Source organism: Carlito syrichta, unplaced genomic scaffold (assembly GCF_000164805.1).
Source record: "Carlito syrichta isolate Samal-C Ts95f unplaced genomic scaffold, Tarsius_syrichta-2.0.1 Scaffold288168, whole genome shotgun sequence".
Lineage (NCBI taxonomy): Eukaryota > Metazoa > Chordata > Mammalia > Primates > Tarsiidae > Carlito > Carlito syrichta.
This window is the reverse complement of record NW_007232264.1, coordinates 134,302-157,726: the sequence shown is the minus strand read 5'-3', so window position 1 is coordinate 157,726 and position 23,425 is coordinate 134,302. Positions and strand designations below refer to the sequence as shown.

Here is a 23,425-nt window from a genome sequence, read left to right as displayed (position 1 = left end):
GATCCTTCCGCCTCAGCCTTCCAAGTAACTGGAACTACAGGTGCGCGCTACCATACCCGGTCAGTTTTTTTGATTTAGTGTAGAGATGAGGTCTCACCAAGTTGCCCAGGCAGGTCTCGAACCCTCGGGCTCAGGCAATCCACTCACCTCAGCCTCCCAAAGGCACGGGATTACAGGTTGAGGCTTTTTTCTACTTTTTAAAAAAGATTGATGACATCGGGGGCAGTAGAAGGTAAAACAGGTCCTTGAGGGATTTGAGGCTAGAGGATGAAGGAGGTGGACATCAAAGAATGGTAATTATGTCATCAGGGATCTAGAGGAACACAGCTGTGATGGTGAGGAGGGCATCAGAGTAACACCAAGGACAGTGAGGGTGACAAGGGGGCAGAAAACAGAATGTGAGCAATAAGGCTTGTGCAGGGAGGGATCAGGGTCACCACCATTCAGTTAATGCCACTGAGCTATCTTCTTGAAAATGGTTAAAATGGTAAAGTTTATGGACTATGTATCTTACCACAATTTTTTTTTTCTTTAAGTGGAAGTCTCACAGCTGTAGTTCAAGACTGGACTCTTATCTGTGATTCCAATTTTTTGTTGGTTTTCTTTTTCTTTTTTTTTTTCTTTTTTTTTTTTGAGTAGGGATCTCACTCTGTCACCCAGGCTGGAGTGCAGTGGCACAATCACAGCTCACCACAGCCTTGACCTCCTGGGCCTAGGTGATCCTTTCACCTCAGCTTCCAGAGTAACTAGGACTACAGGCATGTACCACCGTGCCTGGCTTGGTTTTTTGTTTTTGTTTTTTTGTAGAGATGAGGTCTCACTATGTTGCCTAGACTGGTCTCAAACTCCTGGCCTCAACCAATCCTCTCACCTCGACCTCCCAAAGTGCTAGAGTTACAGGTGTGAGCCACCATGTCCAGCCTCTTATCACAGTTTTTAAAAACCAATAAAACAAAACAACAATAACAGCCAACCTTAGTTCCATAAAAAACTGGAATCATGGAGAAAAGCCCAGTTTTGAACCACAGCCATCACAACCCTTTCAAAACAATCTGGTTCCCGGTTTGAGTTTTTGATCCGGGTAAGGTATACCTTTCTCTCCTATACCTTACCCTCCTGTGATTTGGTTGATAAATGATACTCAGCCCCAGCACCACAAACCTGCTCCTGAAAGAACCCAAAAGCCTAGAGCAACCACAAAGAGTTTCTCACACCAGAACAATGTGTTCGTTCAGCCTTTGTCGGTTTCATGATACAATTAGTACCAAATCTTGTACTCAAAGCCTTTGGCAATTCATATTGTCCATTTGCATTGTGCGTTATCACTACCATCCATCTCCGATCTTTTTAAAATTATTATTTTAGAGTTATGGGGCAGAAGTGGGGATTTACTACATATGTAGGTTGCACTCAGGTGAGGTTTGAGCTTCTAGCTGACCCTCACTCTCCTTGATAGTGGACCAGGTAGCCAGTGTGTTGCCACATGTCCTCCTCCTTCCCTCCCCTAACAGTGTGCAGCATCTGCCAATTCCACCCTTGTGCTAATGTGACCAGTGATCAGGGCCCATTTATGAGTGAAAACATGCAGTATTTAGTCCTTTGTTTCTGTGATAGTTCACTTAGTATGATGATCTCCAGCTGTATCCAAGTTGCTGCAAAGGCCATGATCTTGGTTTTGTTTTTGTTTTTTTTGTTGTTTTTTTTTAAACAACATAATATTTCATTGTGTATAGGTACCACATTTTCTTTATCCATTTCATTTTTGATCAGCAGCATGGTTGGTTCCATGTTTTTGCTATTGTGAATAGTGCTGCAATAAACATGCATGTGTAGGTGTCTTTTTGGTAGAGCTATTTATGTTCCTCCCATCTCGAATCTTTTCCATCTTCCCAAACTGAAACTCTGGACCCAGTTAAACACCAATCCCACCTCTCCCTCCCCTGGCCCAAACCACCACCATTCTCCTTTCTGTCTCTATGAATTTGACTCCTCTAAGAACCCCATATAAGTTGAATCATGCAATAATTGTCCTTTTGTGACTGACTTGTTTCATTGGGTTTCTTTTAAAGAAGTTTGGATTTCATTTTAGTGGAACTCTTATTTTTTTTTTAATTGACACAGATACTAGATTTACATAAATTTGCAGACTCAATCATGGGCCTGTTTTCGGTGCAGTCTTGTTAACCTTTTCTTCTTTCCTTAGCTCCTCCACCCCTTCCTCTTACCCTCCCCAAACATACATACACAGCCTTCACCCCGTATGGACACATTTTTTAAAACGTTAAAGGCAAAGGAGCCTATTTTAAAAAGTATTGACACGTGGTGACTTAATGCTTCTAAATTCAGTGTTTTTATAGCATGTTACCCATTTTTTCTAAAGACCAATTGTAAAATCTTAAGTTGAGAAGTCTTATTACAGTCTTTATTCTGCCTCGTACTAGGACCAAATTGAAGTGTTGCAATGAGAGCAGTAATTCAGAGATGAGACCTTCTATTCTGGGGCAGATGTTTTTTGAGGACAAGGGAAATTCACTACAAATACAGCTTGGCTCTGTTGCAGACAATAGCATGCACAAGAAAAGCATCTGAGGACAACCCCTCAGACTTTCACCAGGGCTCAACTTTGGGAAGATGCTGAGAGGGCTGTTAGCAGCTACCCCATAGCATCAGCCATCTATCTAACTGATGGCAGGAGGGCAGGCCCGGACCCCAGGGACACTATCCACATGTATTCCCCATGAATGCTGTTCCCCGAAGCAATGAATTGGCCCCAGTAGAAGGCTGGTCTGAATCAGTCAAAAAATCTGTAGTTTTTGGAAGATATAAAGAAATACCCTTTTCTATAAACCAAAGGTCAGCCAAGCTTTTCTGTCAAAAGCCAAATAGTAAATATGTGGGACTCTGCAAGCTATTCTGTCTCAATTGCAGCCACTCAACTCTGCTTTTACAGAATGAAAACAGCCGTAAACCAATATGCAAATAATGAACATGCCTGTGTTCCCATAAAACTTTATTTATAAAAACAGATAGTGGGCCAAATCTGTAGTATGCTAATCCCTGCTCTAAACAACAACTAGAGCAGACATTTAGTAATAATAGCTGGCATCTATTGAACAATTATTTATTTTAAGTCAAGCTCTGGTAACCTAGTGTGACTTGTATGATTATTGTTCTCATTTTGTAGGTGAGAAAACTGGCTTAGAGAGGTTAGGGAACTTACCCAACTATTTAGTTCATTTCAAACGCAGATCTGATTCCAGAACCAGGTTCTTTATTATCACTGGGTGCCTTTGCTCCCGTCTTTCATTACGTGAAAAATGAAGCACTAGTAATCTCCTAGCCTTGGAGAGAGAACTGCATGTGATGACATCAATGAGCACTGACACAACCCAGAAAGACATTCAGGCAACATTTAAGAGAAGGAAGGAAGTCTGAGAAGCTCAGGTGAGAGTGGAGAGACAGTCTTGACTAATGCACAGGCTCTGTGGTTCTCATATTTGTATGGTCAAATCAGTGCTGCTTTTTCTTTCCTTCCCTCTGTTTCCATTATTTAAGATCATCTTATGTTACCTCTCCCGGACATTGTATTTTTGTATACACATGGATGTATTTGTTTAGTTATTCGCTATTAGTCTTCCCCACTAAAATGCATGCTCCACGAGGGCACTGTTGCATCCCCAGTGCCTAGAACAGAACCTGACTCAGACTAGGCACTCAGCAAATAGTTCTGCAATTAACAAATGAACTGGGATACATAACTACTTAGCCTAAACCCATTCAGTCACAAACACTGGTTAACTGCCAAGCTTTGAGAATGGCACCAAAAGAGAATTAACCATGTCCACTCCTCTTATTCTCAGGATCTTCCCACATGGATTCACTCGTGTCTTGATGGGTCCTGTGTCTAGTAGAGCCAAGGTACAATATCGTGTTTTGCTGCTTGACGTCATTCTGTCCTACCCCTAACACAGCATCACTGGTTGTCAAAACTCCAGTAGTGGTAGCCACATGGCCACCATATGTTGAGCATCTTCCTTATGTCAGACCAATACGTGTTTTCCATACATCGTCTTATTTTATTCTTATACCAAGTCTGCAACGTAGGGATCACTGACCCCACATTAAAGAGAAGGAAACCAAGGCCTAGCAAAGTTAGGCAACTTGCTCAAGATCCTATTTGACAAGAACTGGGATTAGAATGAAGTCTTCTAAACCACGCACAGTGTCTCATGCTTATAATCCCAGCACTTTGGGAGGGTGAGACAGGAGGATTACTTGAACCCAGGAGTTTAAGACCAGTCTGGGAAACATAGCAAGAGCCCATCTCTACAAAAAATGAAAAAAATTGACTGGTCATGGTGGCATGCTCCTATAATAAATCCCAGCTACTCGGGAAGCTGAGGCAGAAAGATTGCCTGAGCCCAGGAGGTCATGGCTGTGGTGAGCAGTGATCATGTCACTGCACTCTAGCCTAGATGAGAGTGAGACCCTGACTCAAAAACAAAAGAAACAAACAAAAAAAGAATGAGGTTTTCAAATTCCAAAACCTGAGTTCTTTCCTTTATACCATACATAGAGAATACTATGTGAGCCTTCCTGCTCAGCCTCCTTTACCCCCATCACTGGCCGTTTTACCAATGAGAAATACAGAAAGGAAAATAAATGATTTGCCCATAGTCACACAGGTAGCAAGGAGTGGAGACAGGATTTTCACTGAGGTCCACTTAATTTCAAACCCTTCTGAGTTCCACCTGTCCCCTGCTACCTCAGACTTCATACTTGGGCCGTAAAATTGGAAGGACTTATTTTTCCATATCTACAAAAGGAAAATTCTGGTGCTCATCTTTCAAGGTCATCTGTGCCCCCATGCAGGGCATGTGTGGATTAATGGAGGAGAAGCTACTGGGACTCACTCTTAAAATCAGGGTAGGAGTGTGCCAGTGGAAAGGTGGGGGGGGGCAGGAACAACTGGTCAAACCCTTCCGGGGTCAGGAACAACTGGGCAAATTCCTGAGGGCTCAAACAGCCCTGCAAGACAGGCTCCTTCCAGCCTGTCCTCCAAGTCCTAAGCTCCTTGTGCATTTCTTTCTTCTGCCCCAGTTTCTCAAGGCTTGCAGGGAGCTGCCTAGTTCCCCAAGGGGCAAGGGTTAAGCTGGTTTCTGCAAAACATCAGCGGTTCACTGGATTCTTCTTGAAAATCTCAAAGAGGGGGCTTTGCCAGTGCCCCTCCCCCAGGTGAAGCGGTTTTGGTGGATTTGATCTCTTTGGCAGTAACTCGACAACACTTTCTACTTGTTCTTTTCACAGTCAAAAGCAGAGAGGTCTCTTGAGTTTTTGTTTCTCCTTTAAAAATGGCTTTAATCGTTACAAGCCAGACCTGGTGATAATTCTTAAGCTTCTGCCTCAGTTTTGTTTACTTTTCCATGCATCGTTTCCAGAACTACTTCATCACATTAGCTTTTCGAGGATGGGGGGAAATACATAAACATGCATAACATGACAGTATTTGTCCCCAGGCCAACCCTATCAAAGGGATATAAAGTGAGGTAGGATTCTCACAGCTAATAAAAATATCCCAGGCTGCGAAGAGAGATGGGAGTTATATTTCTTCTTTTTATATTTCTTTATGTTGATTCAATCCATCAAACTCTCAAGTACCTACTGCATGCCAGGCTCTGTTAGGGGCTGAGGGTACACAAATAAATAAAACAGGCTTTCTTCTGTCTGGGGCTCCCCAGTTTGCTGAGGAGGGCAGACGAGGATACAACTTAATATAGCATCTGGTCGGTGCTGTGAATGTTTGAGAGGGTGAACTCTGGAGAAAGGAAGAGCTTGGTCCAAATCTGGACTTCACCTGGACTTTTTTACATTGAGCAATTGACTTAGCCGCCCCTTATGAGCCTCGGTTTCTTTGCCCGTAAAATGGGAATCATAACAGTATCTGCCTTTATATGAGACAATGCCTGTAAAACAATCAATCTAGAGACAGGCACAGAGTCAGTATTCATTAAATGTCAGCTCTTCTCGTTGTTGCTACTACTGTGGTTACTCTTGATGATTAAGTATGCGGACAAAAGTGCTTTGAGAGTAATCCATTGTGCTGTGGGAGCTAGAAGGGGCTTCAAGGAGATACAAGTGATTGGGGTCTTTAAGGATTATTAGAGGTTTGCCAGACAGAAGGAATAGGGTGTCCCAGACAATAACCATCATCTACAAAGTACCTAGAGGGTGAAAAGTACAGCTCAGCCAGAGACCAGGAGTAGCCAGACTTCAACAAAGTGCACATGTGCGTTTGGAGAGTGGTAAGGCCCAGCTTGGGGAAGGCCTTGAACGTCAAGCAAAGGAGCTTGGCTGGATGTACCCTGTGGGTGATGGAGAGTTTCATGATGCGGTCACTCCCCTGACCAGTCCTTGGCTGCTGCATGGGAAGCTTTCTCTTTCTCTCACATCTGCTTCCCTCTGCTCCTTCCCTCTCTACAGATCATCAAGGACCAGAAGCTGCTTGTGATCGTCGGGGGCATGCTGCTGATTGACCTGTGCATCCTGATTTGCTGGCAGGCTGTGGACCCCCTGCGAAGAACAGTGGAGAGGTACAGCATGGAGGTAAGACCCCAGCGCTAGCAGGAGGGGGGCCTGCAGGACGTGGCCTCCAGCACGTGGGACAGTGAGGCTGCACGGTTCCCGGAGTGCCCAGTTCCCCATGGGGAACGACACACTAGTTCTATTTTCTTCCATTTGAAACAGATATTATTTTAGGAAGACTGTCCATAAGGCATCAAGAAAGTTGATAATATTAATATTACACACACGCAGAGTGAAGAGGAAATGTGGGGCTGTCTCAAAGAGTTTATCCTGCAGCCTGGGCAATATAGCGAGTCTTTGTCTCTATAAAAAATAAGAAAAAAATGAGCAGGGCATGGTGGCGCACACCTATAGTCCCTGCTACTCAGGAAGCTGAAGCAGAAGGATCGCCTGAACCCAGGGGGTTGAGGCTGCGGTAGTCGTGATCGTGCCACTGCATTCCAGCCTGGGCGACAGAGTAAGACTCCGACTCAAAAATAAATAAATAAAATAAAATAGAAAGTGTATCTTCATACACTGAAAAAGCCCCCCTTTATAGGCCCCATCACTTGAGAAATTACATTGCATTTTTATTCCTCCTCTAAAGTGCATCCCAAAGAAGAGCTCCTAGGGAATAAACATTCTCAGGACCCCTTCTAGGTATGTTATGATTTTTGAAGTAATGAGCAATATTTTTTTCGCATATTTGATGTCAGACATTTGTTGTTAAAATAAAGAACTGTACCTAAAAGGTGCTGTTAAAGATATATTTTACTTGTCTTGCATTCAGCCTGGCCCTGAACTTGCACTGGTCTTCCCAGGATGCTCCAGATTGGGGAAGTTTGAATTTCTCGGAAGTTGAAATTGATTGACTTTCTCTTAGAACAGTTAGACATGCCTCTGTCTTTTGGAGCTGGGCTGCCCTGGTGTGTACTGTTTGGTAGGATTTCTATACAGCGTAGCAAATTCTACAGGAAAAAAAAAGCGAGTATTTTCATTTCTCTCACTGCTTTATTAGGGGAATCTCTTGTGAAATTTAGTGTGAATTCGCAAACTAAACTGGAAATGGTTATTTCTGTGCATTGGGGCAGAGGCTTGTACCCTAGGCAAGAAGGTTTTTTAGCAAATAAGATGCTCGGCCTCATTTATCTTGAGACGGACGGAGGGTTTGCCCAGCTCTGTGAGGAGTTATGCAATCAGAGCAGCAGCAGAGACTCCCATTTAGGAAGGAGATTTAGGACTGTGTTCCTCCATCCCACCACCATCCAGGAAAAAGCAGCACTCCAGACAGACACCGCCAGAAATAGCAAAGAGGATGATCCCGACCCTGGCCGTGCCCACTGGCCAAGGGAGCAGGGCTGAGTCTACCCAAGTAGACAGGCTGCTTCCAGAGGGGAGGTGACATCTGGTCACCATTCATTATGCACGTGGTCAACAGAGCACCTGCCTCCCTGCTGCATCCCCAGGGGAATTCCCCGCCCACCACCAGAATTTATACATCTGGACAGGATGTCAACACTAGGCATAGCTGTCATTGGCTAACTGGCCCTGAGCTAGGGGAGCCTGCGGTGATGGTAATAACAAGCAATAATGATAATAAGAGTGATGGTGATTATGACAGCTGGCATTATGTGTTAACTCATTTAATTCTCACCACAGCTCTAGGAGGTAGGTGCTGTCCTTAATCTCATTTTACCGATGGGGAAACAGAAACCCAGAGAGAGTGTATAACCTATCCAAGATTACCTAGCAAGTAAATGGCCATACCACTAACTACCCTCCCACCCGCTACCTAACCTTTCAACACCCGGGCAGCTCTTTACAGTTTTACAGGCTTTCCTAGACCTTTGTTCATTGGCCACTGATCTGGGATGCGGGTGGCCCAGGGAAATGTCTTCACATCCTACTGATGAGGACCAAAACTGGAGTAACGGACAGACTGAGGACCCGGGCTACCAGGGAAGGGAAAGAGGGGTGAGTCAGATGGGCCAGGTGGACAGAGAGACTAGACTCAGGTGGCTCTGTGCAAAACCCAAGGGCGGGCTGGGGAGGCTGAATGGCTGCTGCTTCCATCTCAGGTTAAGATGGGACCGTGTATGCACAAGGGGTCCCCAAGGCTCCAGCTCTGGTGAGAAGAGGCCAGCAGGGCTGGAGTCAGCCTGAGTCAGCAGCCTCTGGAAATGGGATGATATGGACAAGAGCAGCCTGTGCAGACCACTTTGTATAACTGATGGTTTGCTGCCATGGATCTTACCTTCCATCCTCCTAGTCTGTCATTAAGTGCTGCTGCTTCGACAGCTCTGTGCATAGAACCCCATTCCAGGCCTTCCAGGCAAGTGTTCTCAAGCTGAGGAACCCTGGGGTGCCTCGGAAGCGCCCTTCTGTGTAGATGAAGAAATAGCCTGGAAAGGTGTTATCCAGAGCCTAGGGCCACCCAGATTGTCCAAGGCAGGACCAGGGCATGGCGTCTCTTTGTTTCCCTCCTGTGTGTGCTGAAATTTCTCTCTGAACCCTTTCTGGCAGGCTCCTCCTTTTCTCTTCTTATTTTGGGGTTGGCCTGTCACTCTGTTGCCATGGTAGCAGAACCCTTTGATCTGTCCACCCACAGCCCTGTTTACTGTCATTCCTCCACCAAATAGTGCCAAGCTGTCAATCGGTTTCTCTCTGACCCTCCTCTGTCAGACACAGCGTGGTGGTGAACAATGTGCCCAGGGACCACGATGTTTCCTTCAAGGTGCTGTTTTATCCAGGACTCCCAGCCAAGAAAGTCTTGGGAAGACTTAATCAAACACCTTTGCGGTCTGTCCCCACCCTCCCCCTTAGGGACAAGGGGACAGCCTTGTTTGCCCTGGACTCTGAGCACCTTCGGATTCCAGGCATAGGTCTTGCTCTGTGTCACGTTTCCAAGTCTTTGACCAAGTCTGGAATCTTTTCTACCAAGTAAACAACTTCAGCACAAGCGTTACTTCCTATAGAGCCTCATCCTGAGCTCACTGGCTCCATGGGAGCTGAGTGTCTGCCCTGCCCTGCTCCCTCCCCAACATCCTGAACATGCTCCAGGAATCTCAGCACAGCATTGCTCATCTCTGCCAAGCACTGCACTGCCCCACTCTCCCTGGGCCACAGACTTCTCTAAGAAAGGGCCACATCTGAGCCAGCCCCACCTGGCCCACCCGGCACCCTACGGTGTAGACAGAGGTGACCATGGCAGCCACAATCCTTGATCTCATGACGCCTACAGGCTAGTGGGGAAGTGAACTAAACACGCAGACAAATAAGCACTATCACTTCAGATCATTATAGATTCTGCTAACAGTTAGAAGTAGATAAACAGGATGAAGTGCTAAGAATAACAGGACCATGGAAGAGCACCTCCCCAGGAGAGTGCATACAAGTGTCCAGAATGAAAATCCCCTGGAGTCCCACTGAAAGCAGCCCAGCTCCACGTGTATTTCTATGTCATAAATATTTTATCCAGCACTTGTCACCTGCCAGGTACTGTTCTAAAAGCTTTCCAAGTACAAGCTCATTTAATTTCACCTTTAGAATAACCCTGTGGGTGGGAGCTATATTGTCCCCATTTTATAGATGAAAGGACAGAGCCTCAGGGGCACACCCAGGTCACGGGGCCAGTGAGCAGTGGAGCCTGGATTCCACCCCAGGTGGTCTGCTTTCGACCATGCTGCTGTCTCCCTCCACATACAGGGGAAGGGTTCTTCGAGGAGGGGGAAGAGTGCTGGTTTCTCTGAAGCTTGACCCCACAGCCCCACATGCCACTGCTGAGTCTCCAGCTGAGGCTTGGCACCCCCCAGCCTTGTTATGTGCCCCAAACTGATTCCAGCCTCACTCTCACTTACTTGATAACATCAACAAATACATGGTGCAGACCAGCTATGTGTCAGGCCCTGTGCTGAACTCCAGAGAGGCAGTAGTGAACAAGTTGTGGCCCTCCCCTGAGGACCGCTCAGAGCAGTTGGGGAGACAGACAAGTCAGTAGCCAACGCACATCCCACACTGACAGTGTGCTGGGGAGAGTCCAGGGTACTGAGGAGTGCCAGCAGGAACACAATCAAGCCTCACAGGGCCTGGGAAGGCTTCTCATCCGAAAGCCAAGGAGACATGAGCCGGCAGAGGAGGTGGGGAGGACACTGGGGCAGAGGCCACTGCATTTGGAGAACAGGCAGCTTGTCCAATTAACAAATGCTGGGAGGACGTGGGGCAGCGGAACACTGCACACGGCGGGAAGGCTGGTACATTGCACAGCCACTTGGAAAACGACTTGGTGTGAGTGACGTCAAAGATGCACACACCCCACAGCCAACAATTCCACCAGGGCACATCCCTAGAGAAAGGCTCACACGCATGCCCGAGGAGACCCAAGCGTGGGTGTTCATAGCAACACTGTTCACAGCAGTCAAAAACTGGGAGCATCCCAAATGGCCCTCAGAAACAGAATGGATACGTGCATTGTGGTCTTTTCAAGCAAGGGAACACTGTACAGCTGCGGATGCAGCCAGACACACCACCTCAGAGGCAGCTCAACTACATGGCAATGGGCAAAACAGCAAGATACCCAAAATATGTTTCACACACTGAAGGTTCAAACACCGGAGAAACTAAGCAAAATACTGTTTAAGGATAGATAGATAGCAAAACCATAACAAAAGAAAAATAAGGAAGTTGTTAATACAAAATGTAAGATTGTGGTTACTTCTTAGAAGGCGGGGTAGGAGAATGTCATTGAAAAGGGCACGCAGGAGGCGGGGCATGGTGGCTCCCGCCTATAATCCCAGCACTTTGGGAAGTCGAGGTGAGAGGATTGCCTGAGCACACGGGTTCGAGACCAGCCTGGGCACCTTGGCGAGACCTCATCTTTACCATAAATAAAAAAAAATTAGCTGGGCATGGTGGCACATGGCTGTGGTTCCAGCTACTTGGAAGGTTGAAGCGAAAAGGATTACCTGAACCTAACAGATCAAGGCTGCGGTGGCAGTCTGTGTGCCAGCCTGGGTGATAGAGCGAGACACCAACTCAAAAAAAAGAAAAAAGAAAAGGGCACACAGGGGTATAAGATTCTAGCAATATTCTTCAAGTTGTACATGCTCATTATATCTACTTTTGGAAAGTACGATGTATACATCTTTAAAACTGAGTTATACTTAGTATATTTTATTTTGTGGAGTAGTTTTAGGTTTATAGAAAAATATAACAAAAGTACAGAGCTTCCATATTCTCTCCATCTCACTTCTGCAGTTTCCCTGATTATTAATATCATCCATTGTCTGGCACATTTCTTCAAATGAGGAACCAATATTGATACCTAATTTTTCACCAAACTCTATAGTTTACGTTGAGGTTCATTCTGTGTTGTGCAGTTCTGTGGGCTTTGCCAAATGCATGATGTCATGTACCAGCCATGACAGTATCATACAGAATAGATTCCCTGTCCCAAATGGCCTCTACGCTTTGCTAAGCCCTGGAAACCACTCATCCATAGTTCTTCCTTTTCCAGAAAGTCATATAGTTGGAATCATACAGTATGTAACCTTTTTAGACTGGCTTCTTTCACACAGTAATATGCATTTAAGGTTCCTCTATATGTTTTCACAGTTTGATAGCCCATTGTTTTAAATCGCTGAATAATATTCTATTTCTTAGATGTACCATAGTTTGTTTATCCATTCACTCATTGAAGGGCATCTTGGATGAGTCCAAGTTTTGACAATAAAAAATAAGCCGGGCTCAGTGACTCAGCCTGTAATCCCGCACCTTTGGGAGGCTGAGGTGAGTGGATTGCCTGAGCCCGCGGGTTCGAGACCCGCCTGGGCAACTTGGCGAGACCTCATCTCTGCAATAAATCAAAAATTAGCCAGGTGTGGTAGCACGTACCTGTAGTTCCAGCTACTCGGAAGGCTGAGGCGGAAGGATCACCAGAGCCCAGCAGGTCGAGGCTGCGGTGGCCGGGAGCGGCCACTGCACTCCAGTCTAGGTGATAGAGTGAGACTCCAACTCAAAAAAAATAAAAAATTAAAAATAAGGCTATTATAAGCCTTTGTCGTGTAGGTTTTTGTGTAGACATAAATTTTCAACTCAGTTGGATAAATACCCAGGGGTGCAACTGCTGACTGTATAGTAAGAACATGTTTCATTTTGTAAGAAAATGCCAAACTGTCTTCCAAAGTGACGGTACCATTTTGCATTCCCACCAGCAATGAATGGGAGTTCCTGTTGCTCTGCATCCTTGGCAGCCATTTAATATTGTCACTGTTTTGGATTTTAGTCATTCTAATATGTATATGCTGGTATCTCATTATTGTAGTTTGCAATTCCCCAGTGACATATGAAGTTGAGTGTCTTTTCATATGCTTATATATTTTTGGTGAGGTGTCTGTTCAGATCTTTGCCCACTTTTTAAATAGATTGTTTTCTTATTGTTGAGTTTTAAGAATTCTCTGTAGGCCAGGCTCAGTGGCTCAGCCTGTAATCCCAGCACTTTGGGAGGCCGAGGTGAGTGAATTGCCTGAGCCCATGGGTTCGAGACCAACCCAGGCAACTTGGCAAGACCTCGTCTCCACAATAAATAAAAAACTAGCCAGGCATGGTAGCACACACCTGTAGTTCCAGCTACTTGGAAGGCTGAGGTGGAAGGATCGCCGGAGACCAGGAGGTCAATGCTGGGGTAGCCATGTGTGTGCCACTGCACTCCAGCCTGGGCAACAGAGTGAGACTCCAAATCAAAAAAAAAAAAAGAATTATCTATATATTTTAGATACAAGTCCTTTATCAGATATGCATTTTGCAAATATCTTCTCTCAGTCTGTGGCTTGTCTTTTCATTCTTTAATATTGTCTTTTACAGAGCAGAAGTTTTTAATTTTAATGAAGCCTAGCTTATTAATTTTTTCTTTCATGGTTCATGCTTTTGCTGTTGTATCAAAAACTCATTGCCAAGCACAAGGTTAGCTCAGTTTCTTCCTGTAATGGTCTAGGACTTTTATGGTTTCACATTTACCATTTAGGTCTATGACCCATTTTGAGTAAATTTTTGTGAAAGGTGTAAGGTCTGTATCTAGATTCCTTTTTGTGCATGTGGATGTCTAGTTGTTCCAGCACTATTTGCTGCAAAAACAGTCATCTCTCCATTGTATTGCCTATGCATCTTTATCATAGATCGGTTGACTATATTTGTGTAGGTCTATTTCTGGGCTTCCTGTTCTGTTACATTATTCTGTTTGTCTATTATTTTACCAATATCACACTATCTGTAGCTTTATAGCAAGTCTTGACGTTAGACAGTTTCCAACTTTGTTCTTCGATGTTGTATTGGCTCTTCTGGGTCTTTTGCCTCTCCATATAAACTTTATAATTAGTTTGTTGATATCCACAAAGTAACTTGCTGGGACCTGTATTGGGAATTACACTGAATCTATATGTCAAGTTGGGAAGTACTGACGTCTTAATATTGAGTTTTCTGATTCATGGAGATGGAATATCTCTCCATTTATTTAGACCTTCAATTTTCTTTCATTAGAGACTTTTAGACTTTCTCATATAGATGTTATACATAATTTGTTAGATGTAGAGCTGTTTCATTTTGTTTCAGTGCTAATGTAAATGAGTTTTTTTTATTTTAAATTTCAATTGCTCATTTCTGTTCCAGTAGACCTTGTTTTATGGTGCCTCATGGATAAGGCATTTTTGACAGACTAAAGGTTTGTGGCAACCCTGTGTTGAGCAAGTTCATGGCTGCTGTTTTGTCAACCACATATGCTCAGTTTGTGTCTCTGTGTTACATTTTGGTAATTCTCACAATATTTCAAACTTTATTATTATTATATCTATTGTGGTGATCAGTGATCATTCATGATACTATTGTAATTTTGGGATGCCACAAACCATGCCCATGTAAAATGGCAAACTTAATTGCTAAGTGTCATGAGTGCTCTGAACCACTCCACCAATTGGCTGTTACCCCATTTCTTTCCCTCTCCTTGAGCCTCTGTATTCCCTAAGATACAACAATATTGAAAGTAGGTCAGTGAATAACCCTACAATGGCCTCTCAGTGATCAAATGAGAGGAAGAGTCACAAGTCTTTCACTTCAAATCAAAAGCTAGAAATGATGAGGCTCAGGGAGGAAGGCATGTCGAAAGCTAAGCTAAGCTGAAAGCTGGGCCTCTGGCATCAGTTGGCCAAGTTGTGGATGCAAAAGAAAAATTCTTGAAGGAAATGGAAAGCGCTGCTCCAGTGAACACACAGGAGTGATAAGAAAGCAAAACACCTCATTGCCGATATGAAGAAAGTTTGAGTGGTCTGGATAGAAGATCAACCAGCTGCAACACTCCCTCAAGCCAAAGTCTAATCCAAAGCAAGGCATTAATTCTCTTCAATTCTATGAAGGCTGAAAGAAGTGAGGAAGCTGAGAAGAAAAGTTGGAAGCTAGCAGAGGTCAGTTCATGAGGTTTGAGAAAAGAAACCATCTCTACTACATCAACGTGCAAGGTGAAGCAGTAAGTGCTGATGGAGAAGCTGCAGCAATTATCCAGAAGATCTAGCTCAGATTATTGATGAGGGTGATTACCCTAAACAACAGATTTTCAATGTAATCAAAACATGCTTATGTTGTAAGAAAATGCCATCTACAACATTCATAGCTAGAGAGGAAAAGTAAATGCCTGGCTTCAAAGCTTCAGAGGAAAGACTTTCTTTTAGGGGCCAATGTAGCTGGTGACTACAAGTTGAAACCAATGCTCATTTATCATTCTGAAAATCCTAGGGCCCTTAAGAATTATGCTATGTCTACTCGGCCTGCACTCTATAAATGAAACAACGGAAACTAGGTGACAGTACATCTGTTTACAGCATGGTTTACTGAAAGTTTTTAAGTCCACTGTTGAGTCCTACTGCTCAGAAGAAAAAAAAAGGATTCTCTTTAAATCATTACTGCTCATTGACAGTGCACCTGGTCACTCAAGAGCTCTGATGGAGATGTACAAAGAAATGAATGTTGTTTTCATTTCTGCTAACACAACATTCATTCACAACATAACAAAACACCCATGGATCAAGGAGTAATTTTGACTTTCAAGTCTTATAGTTTAAGAGTTGCATTTTATTGCAATTCAAAACCACATTGAGATACCACCTAACCCCAGTAAGAATGGCTATCATTAATAAAACAAACAACAACAGATGCTGGTGAGGATGCAGAGAAAAAGGAACGCTTCTACACTTCTGGTAAGAATGCAAACCTAGTGCATCCTCTCTGGAAAACAGTGTGGCAGTTTCTGAAAGAATTAGAAATTGACCTTCTATATGACCCAGCAGTCCCCTACTGGGAATATACCTGGAGAAACTCAAATTATTCTACAAAAAAGATACCTGCACACGCATGTTTAATGCAGCACTAGTCACAATAGCAAAAACATGGAACCAACCAGTTTTCAAATCTGAACTGGATTTTTAAAATGTAGTACATATACACAGTGGAATATTATGCAGCCATAAATAAGGACAAACATATGGACTTTGCAGCAACGTGGATGGAGTTAGAGTTTACCATACTCAGTGATCCATCACAGAAATAAAGAACAGAGTACCACATGTTCTCACTCAGAAGCAGACCCTGAACAATTACCATAATACTTTAAGAAAGGGATTGACAGTAGCGGGATACAACCAAGGTGGGGGTGGCAGGGGGGACACAAGATCAATAAAGATACCTGATCTCAAACCAGGCAAAGTGGGGACCAAAGGGAGGCCCAAACCTTACCTGTATATCATGACTACTTGTATAGCTAATCCTGAATTGTACCCATCCTTAAAATAAAGTTTTTTTTAAAAACTTGCATTTTGTAAGGCTACAGCTGTCATAAACAGTGATTCCTCTGATGGATCTAGACAAAGTAAATTGAAAACCTTTTGGAAAGGAGTCATCATTCTAGATGCCATCAAAAACAATCATGATTCAGGGAGGAGATCAAAATATTCACATTACCAAGAGTTTGGAAGAAATGGATTCCGACCCTCACAGATGACTTTCAGGGATCCAAGACTTCAGTGAGGAAAGCAACCACAGATATGGTAGAAATAGCAAGAGAACTAGAATTGGAAGTGTAACCTGAATTGCTGTAATCTCATGATAAACCTTAACAGGACACATCAAGTAGAGCATCTGAGAAAGAACACTGGAATTCAGCAGGGAAGTGACATGGCCCCTCTGAGGCATGAGAAGAGAGGGAAGCAATGCAGCCTGCCTAGCCAGGACACTCTCAGAGTGAGAGGGACTCCCTATTGTGAGGAAAAGGTGAGCAAGCAATTCCCAGTAGTCCATCCCACCATGGATGCCCGTAATACAAGCCACAGGAAAGACCCTTGACCCTCACAGGTCTTGAGCCTTGTTTATAGAGCTGCCTGGAGTCCATGTGACTGCATTGTTTCAGAGAAGGAATTCACTCTGGGTTCTACTCAATCATCCCCTGAGATCCAAATTGCTGCAGCAAACACCATATTGAGAGTCCAGCCCCCGTCAGAATATGTCCTATCCTAGGGCCCAAAGGTTCCTGCATGTATACATCCCTGAAGCCCCAATGATATCCCCCCATGTACACTCAGATGGCTGCAGTGCCACAACACAAGGTGGACCCAGCTGGGTCCCCAAGGCCACCGTACATTGAACAGACAGTGCAGCACACCATGCAGGCTATCCCCAGGACAAAGGGAGCCAACGCATGCACTCCTCAGAACCAGAGAGCTGCCTGCCTGGGATTCTGACAAAAGCACCACCCCCTGTAGCAGTAGGGCGATCATACACCCGCTTTTGCTTTCAGTGATTTTGACAACTGGACTGCCCCACTCCAGCACCTACGCATACCATCACCATCACCAGCACTTATGCACACCATCCAAGGACCTGAGGACAAATTCAACCCACCTACTTCTGCTGCCACCACCCATATGAACTGTCTGAGGGCCTGAGGATCGCTCCATCCCATCCACCACTGGCAGCCATGAATACCTTATAGAGGCCCCAAGACTGACCTGCATAGCCTTTTACTATGGCTGCCCACTCAACTGGTGGCCCAATGGCTGACTCATCACTGTTGCTGCTACCACTGGAGTCCATGCATCCTGCCTGAAGGCCCATCTACTGTCCCACCCAGGCCTTCCATCAGCACCACAGGTACCTGCGTATAACCCCTGGGGACCCAAAGACTAGCACACCTAGTACACTGCCACCACCACCTGTGCCTGCACATGCCAGCCAGGTTCCTGAGGAGCAGACTGCTTGGTGTCCTCATCTCCAGCAAAGCCTTACCACAGCCTCTTCTAACAACTGTAGCCTAGCCACTGAGAAACTCACAGACACGCTAGCATTGATTACAGACAAAGAAATCATACAGAGACTACACTACTGCACCAATTCTGAATTAAAGCCAAAGCATTCGACCCAACCAACACTATAGATACATGTACAGGAAACACTCTTTCCCTATGAAAGCCAATCCATAAAACTGGAAGAAGTAACTGTTGCACCAGATGCACAGATATTAATGTAAGGGCACAATAAACATAATAAATCAGAGAAACATGATACCTCCAAAGGAACACAGTAATTTTCCAGTGAAAGATCTCAAAGAGAAGGAAATTTATGAAGTGCAAAAAAAGTAATTCAAAATAATAATCTTAAGGAAACTCAATGAGCTATGAGACAACACAGACAATACAAAGAAATCAGGGAAACAATTCATGATCTGAATGAGAAATTTGATACAGAGATAGATACCATAAAAAAGAACCAAACAGAAATACTGGAACTAAAGGATTCAAAGAATGAAATAAAAAACACAGTCAAGAGTTTTAACAATAGACCAGAACAAGCAGAACAAATAATTTCTTAAATAAAGCCTTTCCCAGATAAGCAAAAATTGAGTAAATTCGTCATCACTAAACAATAAATACTTAAAAGAGTCCTACATCTGGAAGTGAAAGGACAATATCTACAATCATGAAAACACACAAAATTATAAAACTCACTGGAAGAGCAAATATACAAATGAGAAGGGAAAGGAACCAAATGTTAGGACTAAGGAAAATCATCAATAAAAAAAGTAAACAATAAAAGGAAAAAATGAACAAAGGATATACAAAACAACCAGAAAACAGTTAATAAAATTATAGAAGTAAGTCCTCACCTATCAATAACAACCTTGGATATAAATGTTTCAAATTCTTCAATTAAAAAATATAGACTGGTTGAATTGATTTAAAAAACAAGATCTAACTATTTGCTGCCTATATGCAAAAGCACTAAAAGACATCAAAAATGACAAAGTCAGAAACCTTACCTGTAAAAACACACATAGACTGAAAGTGAAGGGATGAGGAAAAAATGCTCCATGCATATGGAAACCGAAAGCTTGCAGGAGTAGCTATACTTATATCAGACAAAATAGACCTTAAATCAAAAATAGAAAGAATGGCTCAGTGGCTCAGCCTGTAATCCCAACACTTTGGGAGGCCGAGGTGAGTGGATTGCCTGAGCCCGCGGGTTCGAGACCCGCCTGGGCAACTTGGCGAGACCTCATCTCTACAATAAATCAAAAATTAGCCGGGCGTGGTAGCACGCACCTGTAGTTCCAGCTACTTGGAAGGCTGAGGCAGAAGGACCGCTGGAGCCCAGCAGGTCGAGGCTGCGGTGGCTGAGAGCGGCCACTGCACTCCAGTCTGGGCAGCAGAGTGAGACTTCAACTCAAAAAAAAAAAAAAAAGAAAGAAAGAAACAAAGAAGGTCATTATATGAGGGGGAACCAAAAAAACTAGAATTATCTGTTGGAGAGCAGGCCCTTATAGTACAGGCTTCCCCCTAGAGGTAAGAATTCCAGGAACCCACCAGCACCAGTGTACCAGCTAATATTGTCATGAGAGACTGTGTTTGGCTTTAGTAAATTTTTTTGGAGATTAGTTCAATGTGTTTGCCTGTTTCATGATGGGTAATTTACAAGAACAATCTGTCCACACTGCACTGGGTGCTCAGTAGTTTTTGACCAAAATGGCATGATTCCTATGCCCCACCCTTCCTATTCATCCAACCTCAGCCCAAGCAACTTTTTGTTTCCCTGGATGAAAAAAATTCCTCAAAGGGAAACATTTTGCCAATATGGAAGAGGTGAAACAAAAAAAGCAAAATCACTAGAAGACATCAAGAATGACAAGGTCAGAAACTGTTTTGAGCAATAGAAAAAGTTTCTTGATAAGTGTATTGCAACAAACAGAGATTACTTTGAAGGTGACTGAAGTTTAGACATGTGAAAATAAATATACAATTTTTATGAATAAATTCCATTTTGGGGAGGTCTCCCTGCATATAATGATAAAGGGACCAATTCAATAAGCAGATATAATAACTGCATCCAACAGCAGAACACCCAGATATATTTAAAAAAATTACTAAAGAGAGAGATAGACCCCAGTATATTAATAGTTGGGGAACATTAACACCCCTCTTTCAGGACTAGACAGATTACCTAAATAGAAAATCAACATAATGGTAGCAAATATCTGTCTGGGGACGGGGAAACACCTCTTATCAACAGGGTGCCTGAATGAAACATATTTGTATACCTAACCCTTAACTGTACCCCCCAACATCATAATAAAAAATATTGATTAAAAAAAAAAAGAAAATCAACAAAGAAACCTCAGATATAATCTGTACCATAGACCAAATGGACCTAACAGACATTTACAAAACATGTTATCCAACAGTTGCAGAATACATATTCTTCTCAGCACATGGAACATTCTCCAGGATAGACCATATGTTAGAACATGAAACAAGTCCCAACAAATGTGTAAAAATTAAAATCATATCAAATGATTGGAATAAAATCGCAATGGAATAAAACTAGAATAAAAAGAGGAACTTTGGAAACTGTGCAAATAATGGAAATTAAACAACATGCTCCTGAGTGACCATTGGATCAATGAAGAAATTAAGAACCTCAAAAAATTTATTGAAACAAATGAAAATGGAAACACAATATACAAAAACCTACAAGGTACAGCAAAAACAGTGCTAAGAGGGAAATGTATAGCAGTAAACACCTAAAAAAAAAAGTTTACTTCAAATAAACCAAGTAATGATGTACCTCAAGGAACTGGAAAGACAAAAACAAGCCAAACACAAAAGTATTAAGAGGAAAGAAATAAACATTAGTAGAACTAATGAAATATATATATGATCAAGGAAATGAAAAGTTTTTTTTAAGAAGATAAACAAAATCAATAAACCTAGCTAGACTGCCTAAGAAAAAAAAAGAGAAGACCCAAATAAATAAAATCAGAAACAAAAAAAGAGACATTACAGCTGATACCACAGATGGTGGTTCACATCTGTAATCCCAGCACTTTGGGAGGCAGAGGTGAGAGGATTACCTGAGTCCAGGGGTTCAAGACCAGCCAGGGCATCTTGGTGAGACCTCATCTCCACAATAAATCAAAAAAATTATCTGGACATTGTGGCACGTGCCTGTGGTTCCAACTACTTGGAAGGCTGAGGCAGAAGGATCACCTGAGCCCAGTAGATCAGGGCTGCAGTGGCCGTGAGGGTACCCCTGCACTCCAACCTGGGTGACAGAGTAAGACTGCAACTCAAAAAAGAAAAAAGAAAAAAAACTGTTATGAGCAACTCTATGCCAACAGTTTGGAAAACCTGGAGGAAATGGATAAATTCCTGGCCACAGAAAACCTACCAAGATTGAACCAGTAAGAAACAGAAAACTTGAACAGATCAATAATGAGTAACAGAATTGAATCAGTAATAAGAAGTCTCCTGACAAAGAAAAGTCCAGTTCTGATGGCTTTACTGTTGAATCCTGCCAAACTTTTAAAGAACTAGCACCAAGTCTCCTCAAACTATTCCCCAAAATCAAAGAGGAAATAATTCTTCCTTATTTATTCTATGAAGCCAGCATTGCCCTGATACCAAAACCAGACAAGGACACAACCAAAAAAAAGGAACAACAAAATTGCTGATGAACATAGATGCAAAGATTCTCTACAAAATATAGCAAACTAAATCCAACAACATAGCCAAAAGATAAGGTGCAAGGATGATTTAACATATGCAGACACATAAATGTGATACATCACATCAACAGAATGAAGAACAAAGACATTATTATCTAAAGGGATGCAGAGAAAGCATTTGATAAAATTCGATATCCCTTCATGATAAAAAAAAAAAACTCTCAACAAATTAAGCATAAAAGGAATATACTTCAACACACTGAAGGTCATATATGACAAATCCACAGCCAACATCATACTGAATGGAGAAAGGCTGAACGTCTTTCTTCTACTGGGAGTAGACAAGTATGCCTACTTTCACCAACAGTACTGGAAGCCTTAGTCAGAGTAATTAAGCAAGAGAAATAAGTAAAGGGCATCCAGACTAGAAAAGGAGAAGTTAAATTGTCACTCTTTGCTAATAGTATGATCTTATATAGTTTATAAAATCCTAAAGACCCTGTCAATAAACTCTTAGAACTGATCAATGAATTTAATAAAGTTGCAATATACAAAATTAATAGTGTTTCTATATACCAGTAACAAACTAGCTGAAAAAAAAGTCAAGAAAGCAATTGCATTTACAATAGCTATCAAAGAAATGATCTAGGAATATGTTTAATCAAGCAGGTGAAAGACCTCTACAATGAAAACTACAAAACACTGATGACAGAGATTGAAGATGATAGAAACAATGGAAAAGACATCCAATGCTCATAGATTAGAAGAACTAACATTGTTAAAATGACCATACATCCCAAAGCAATCTACAAATTCGGTGCATTCCCTATTTAAATGTCAATGACAATCTTCACAGAAATAGAAAAAGCAATTCTAAAATTTGTATGGAACCACAAAAGACTCTGAATATGCAAAACAATACTGAACAGAAAGAACAAAGCTGGAGGCATTCCACTACCTGACTTCAAAATATACTAAAAAAAATAGTAACCAAAACGGCATGATATTGGTATAAAAACAGGCAAATAAGCCAATGGAACAGAATAGAGAGCCCATAAATAAATCCACATGTTTATAGTCCATAGGTTTTTGACAATGGCACCAAGAACATACATTGGGGAAAGGACATGCTCTCAATAAATGGTGCTATGAAAACTGGACATCCATGTACAGAAGAATAAAACTAGAGCCTATATCTTACAATATACAAAATATCAACTCAAAATGGATTAAAGACACAAAAGTATAAAACTAACAGAAAAAAACATGGAAAACACTTCAAGACGTTGAACTAGGCAAAGATTTTATGGCTAAGACTTTAAAAGCACAAGCAACAAAACCAAAAAGAGACAAATGCAACTATATTATACTAAAAAGCTTCCACACAGCAAAAGAAACAATCAGTAGAGTGAAGAAACAACTTGTGGAATGGAAGAAAACAATTGCAAACTATTCATTTAACAAGGGACTAGTATACAGAATATAAGAGGAACACAAACAACGCAACAGTAAAGGAAAAATTAATTCAGTTTAAAAGTAAGCAAAAGGCCAGGCACAGTGTCTTACACCTGGAATCCCGACACTTTGGGAAGCTGAGAATCAATTGAGCCCAAGAATTAAGACCAGGAACATAGCGAGGTCTCATCACTACAAAAAATCAAAAATTCTGCCAGGCATGGTGGCACACATCTATAGTCCCAGCTACTTGGGAGGCTGAAGCAGAAGAATTACCTGAGCCTGGGAGATTGAGGCTGTTGTGATCCAGGACGGTGCCTCTGCATTTCAGCCTGGGCGACAGAGTGAGACCCTGACTTAAAAAAAAAAAACTGTAGGCAA

The 23,425-nt window shown here is 42.6% G+C and overlaps 1 protein-coding gene across 2 annotated transcripts in view; it reads left to right on the top strand.

Moving 5' to 3' along the window:
• Positions 1 to 23,425, top strand: part of GABBR2 (gamma-aminobutyric acid type B receptor subunit 2) — a 280,913-nt gene that overhangs the window by 196,144 nt on the left and 61,344 nt on the right. For both annotated transcript variants that reach the window (XM_021710138.1, XM_008053452.1), the window contains one exon: positions 6,481 to 6,603. In XM_021710138.1, the coding sequence (XP_021565813.1) occupies positions 6,481 to 6,603 (123 nt within the window). The remainder of the gene's footprint in view (positions 1 to 6,480; positions 6,604 to 23,425) is intronic.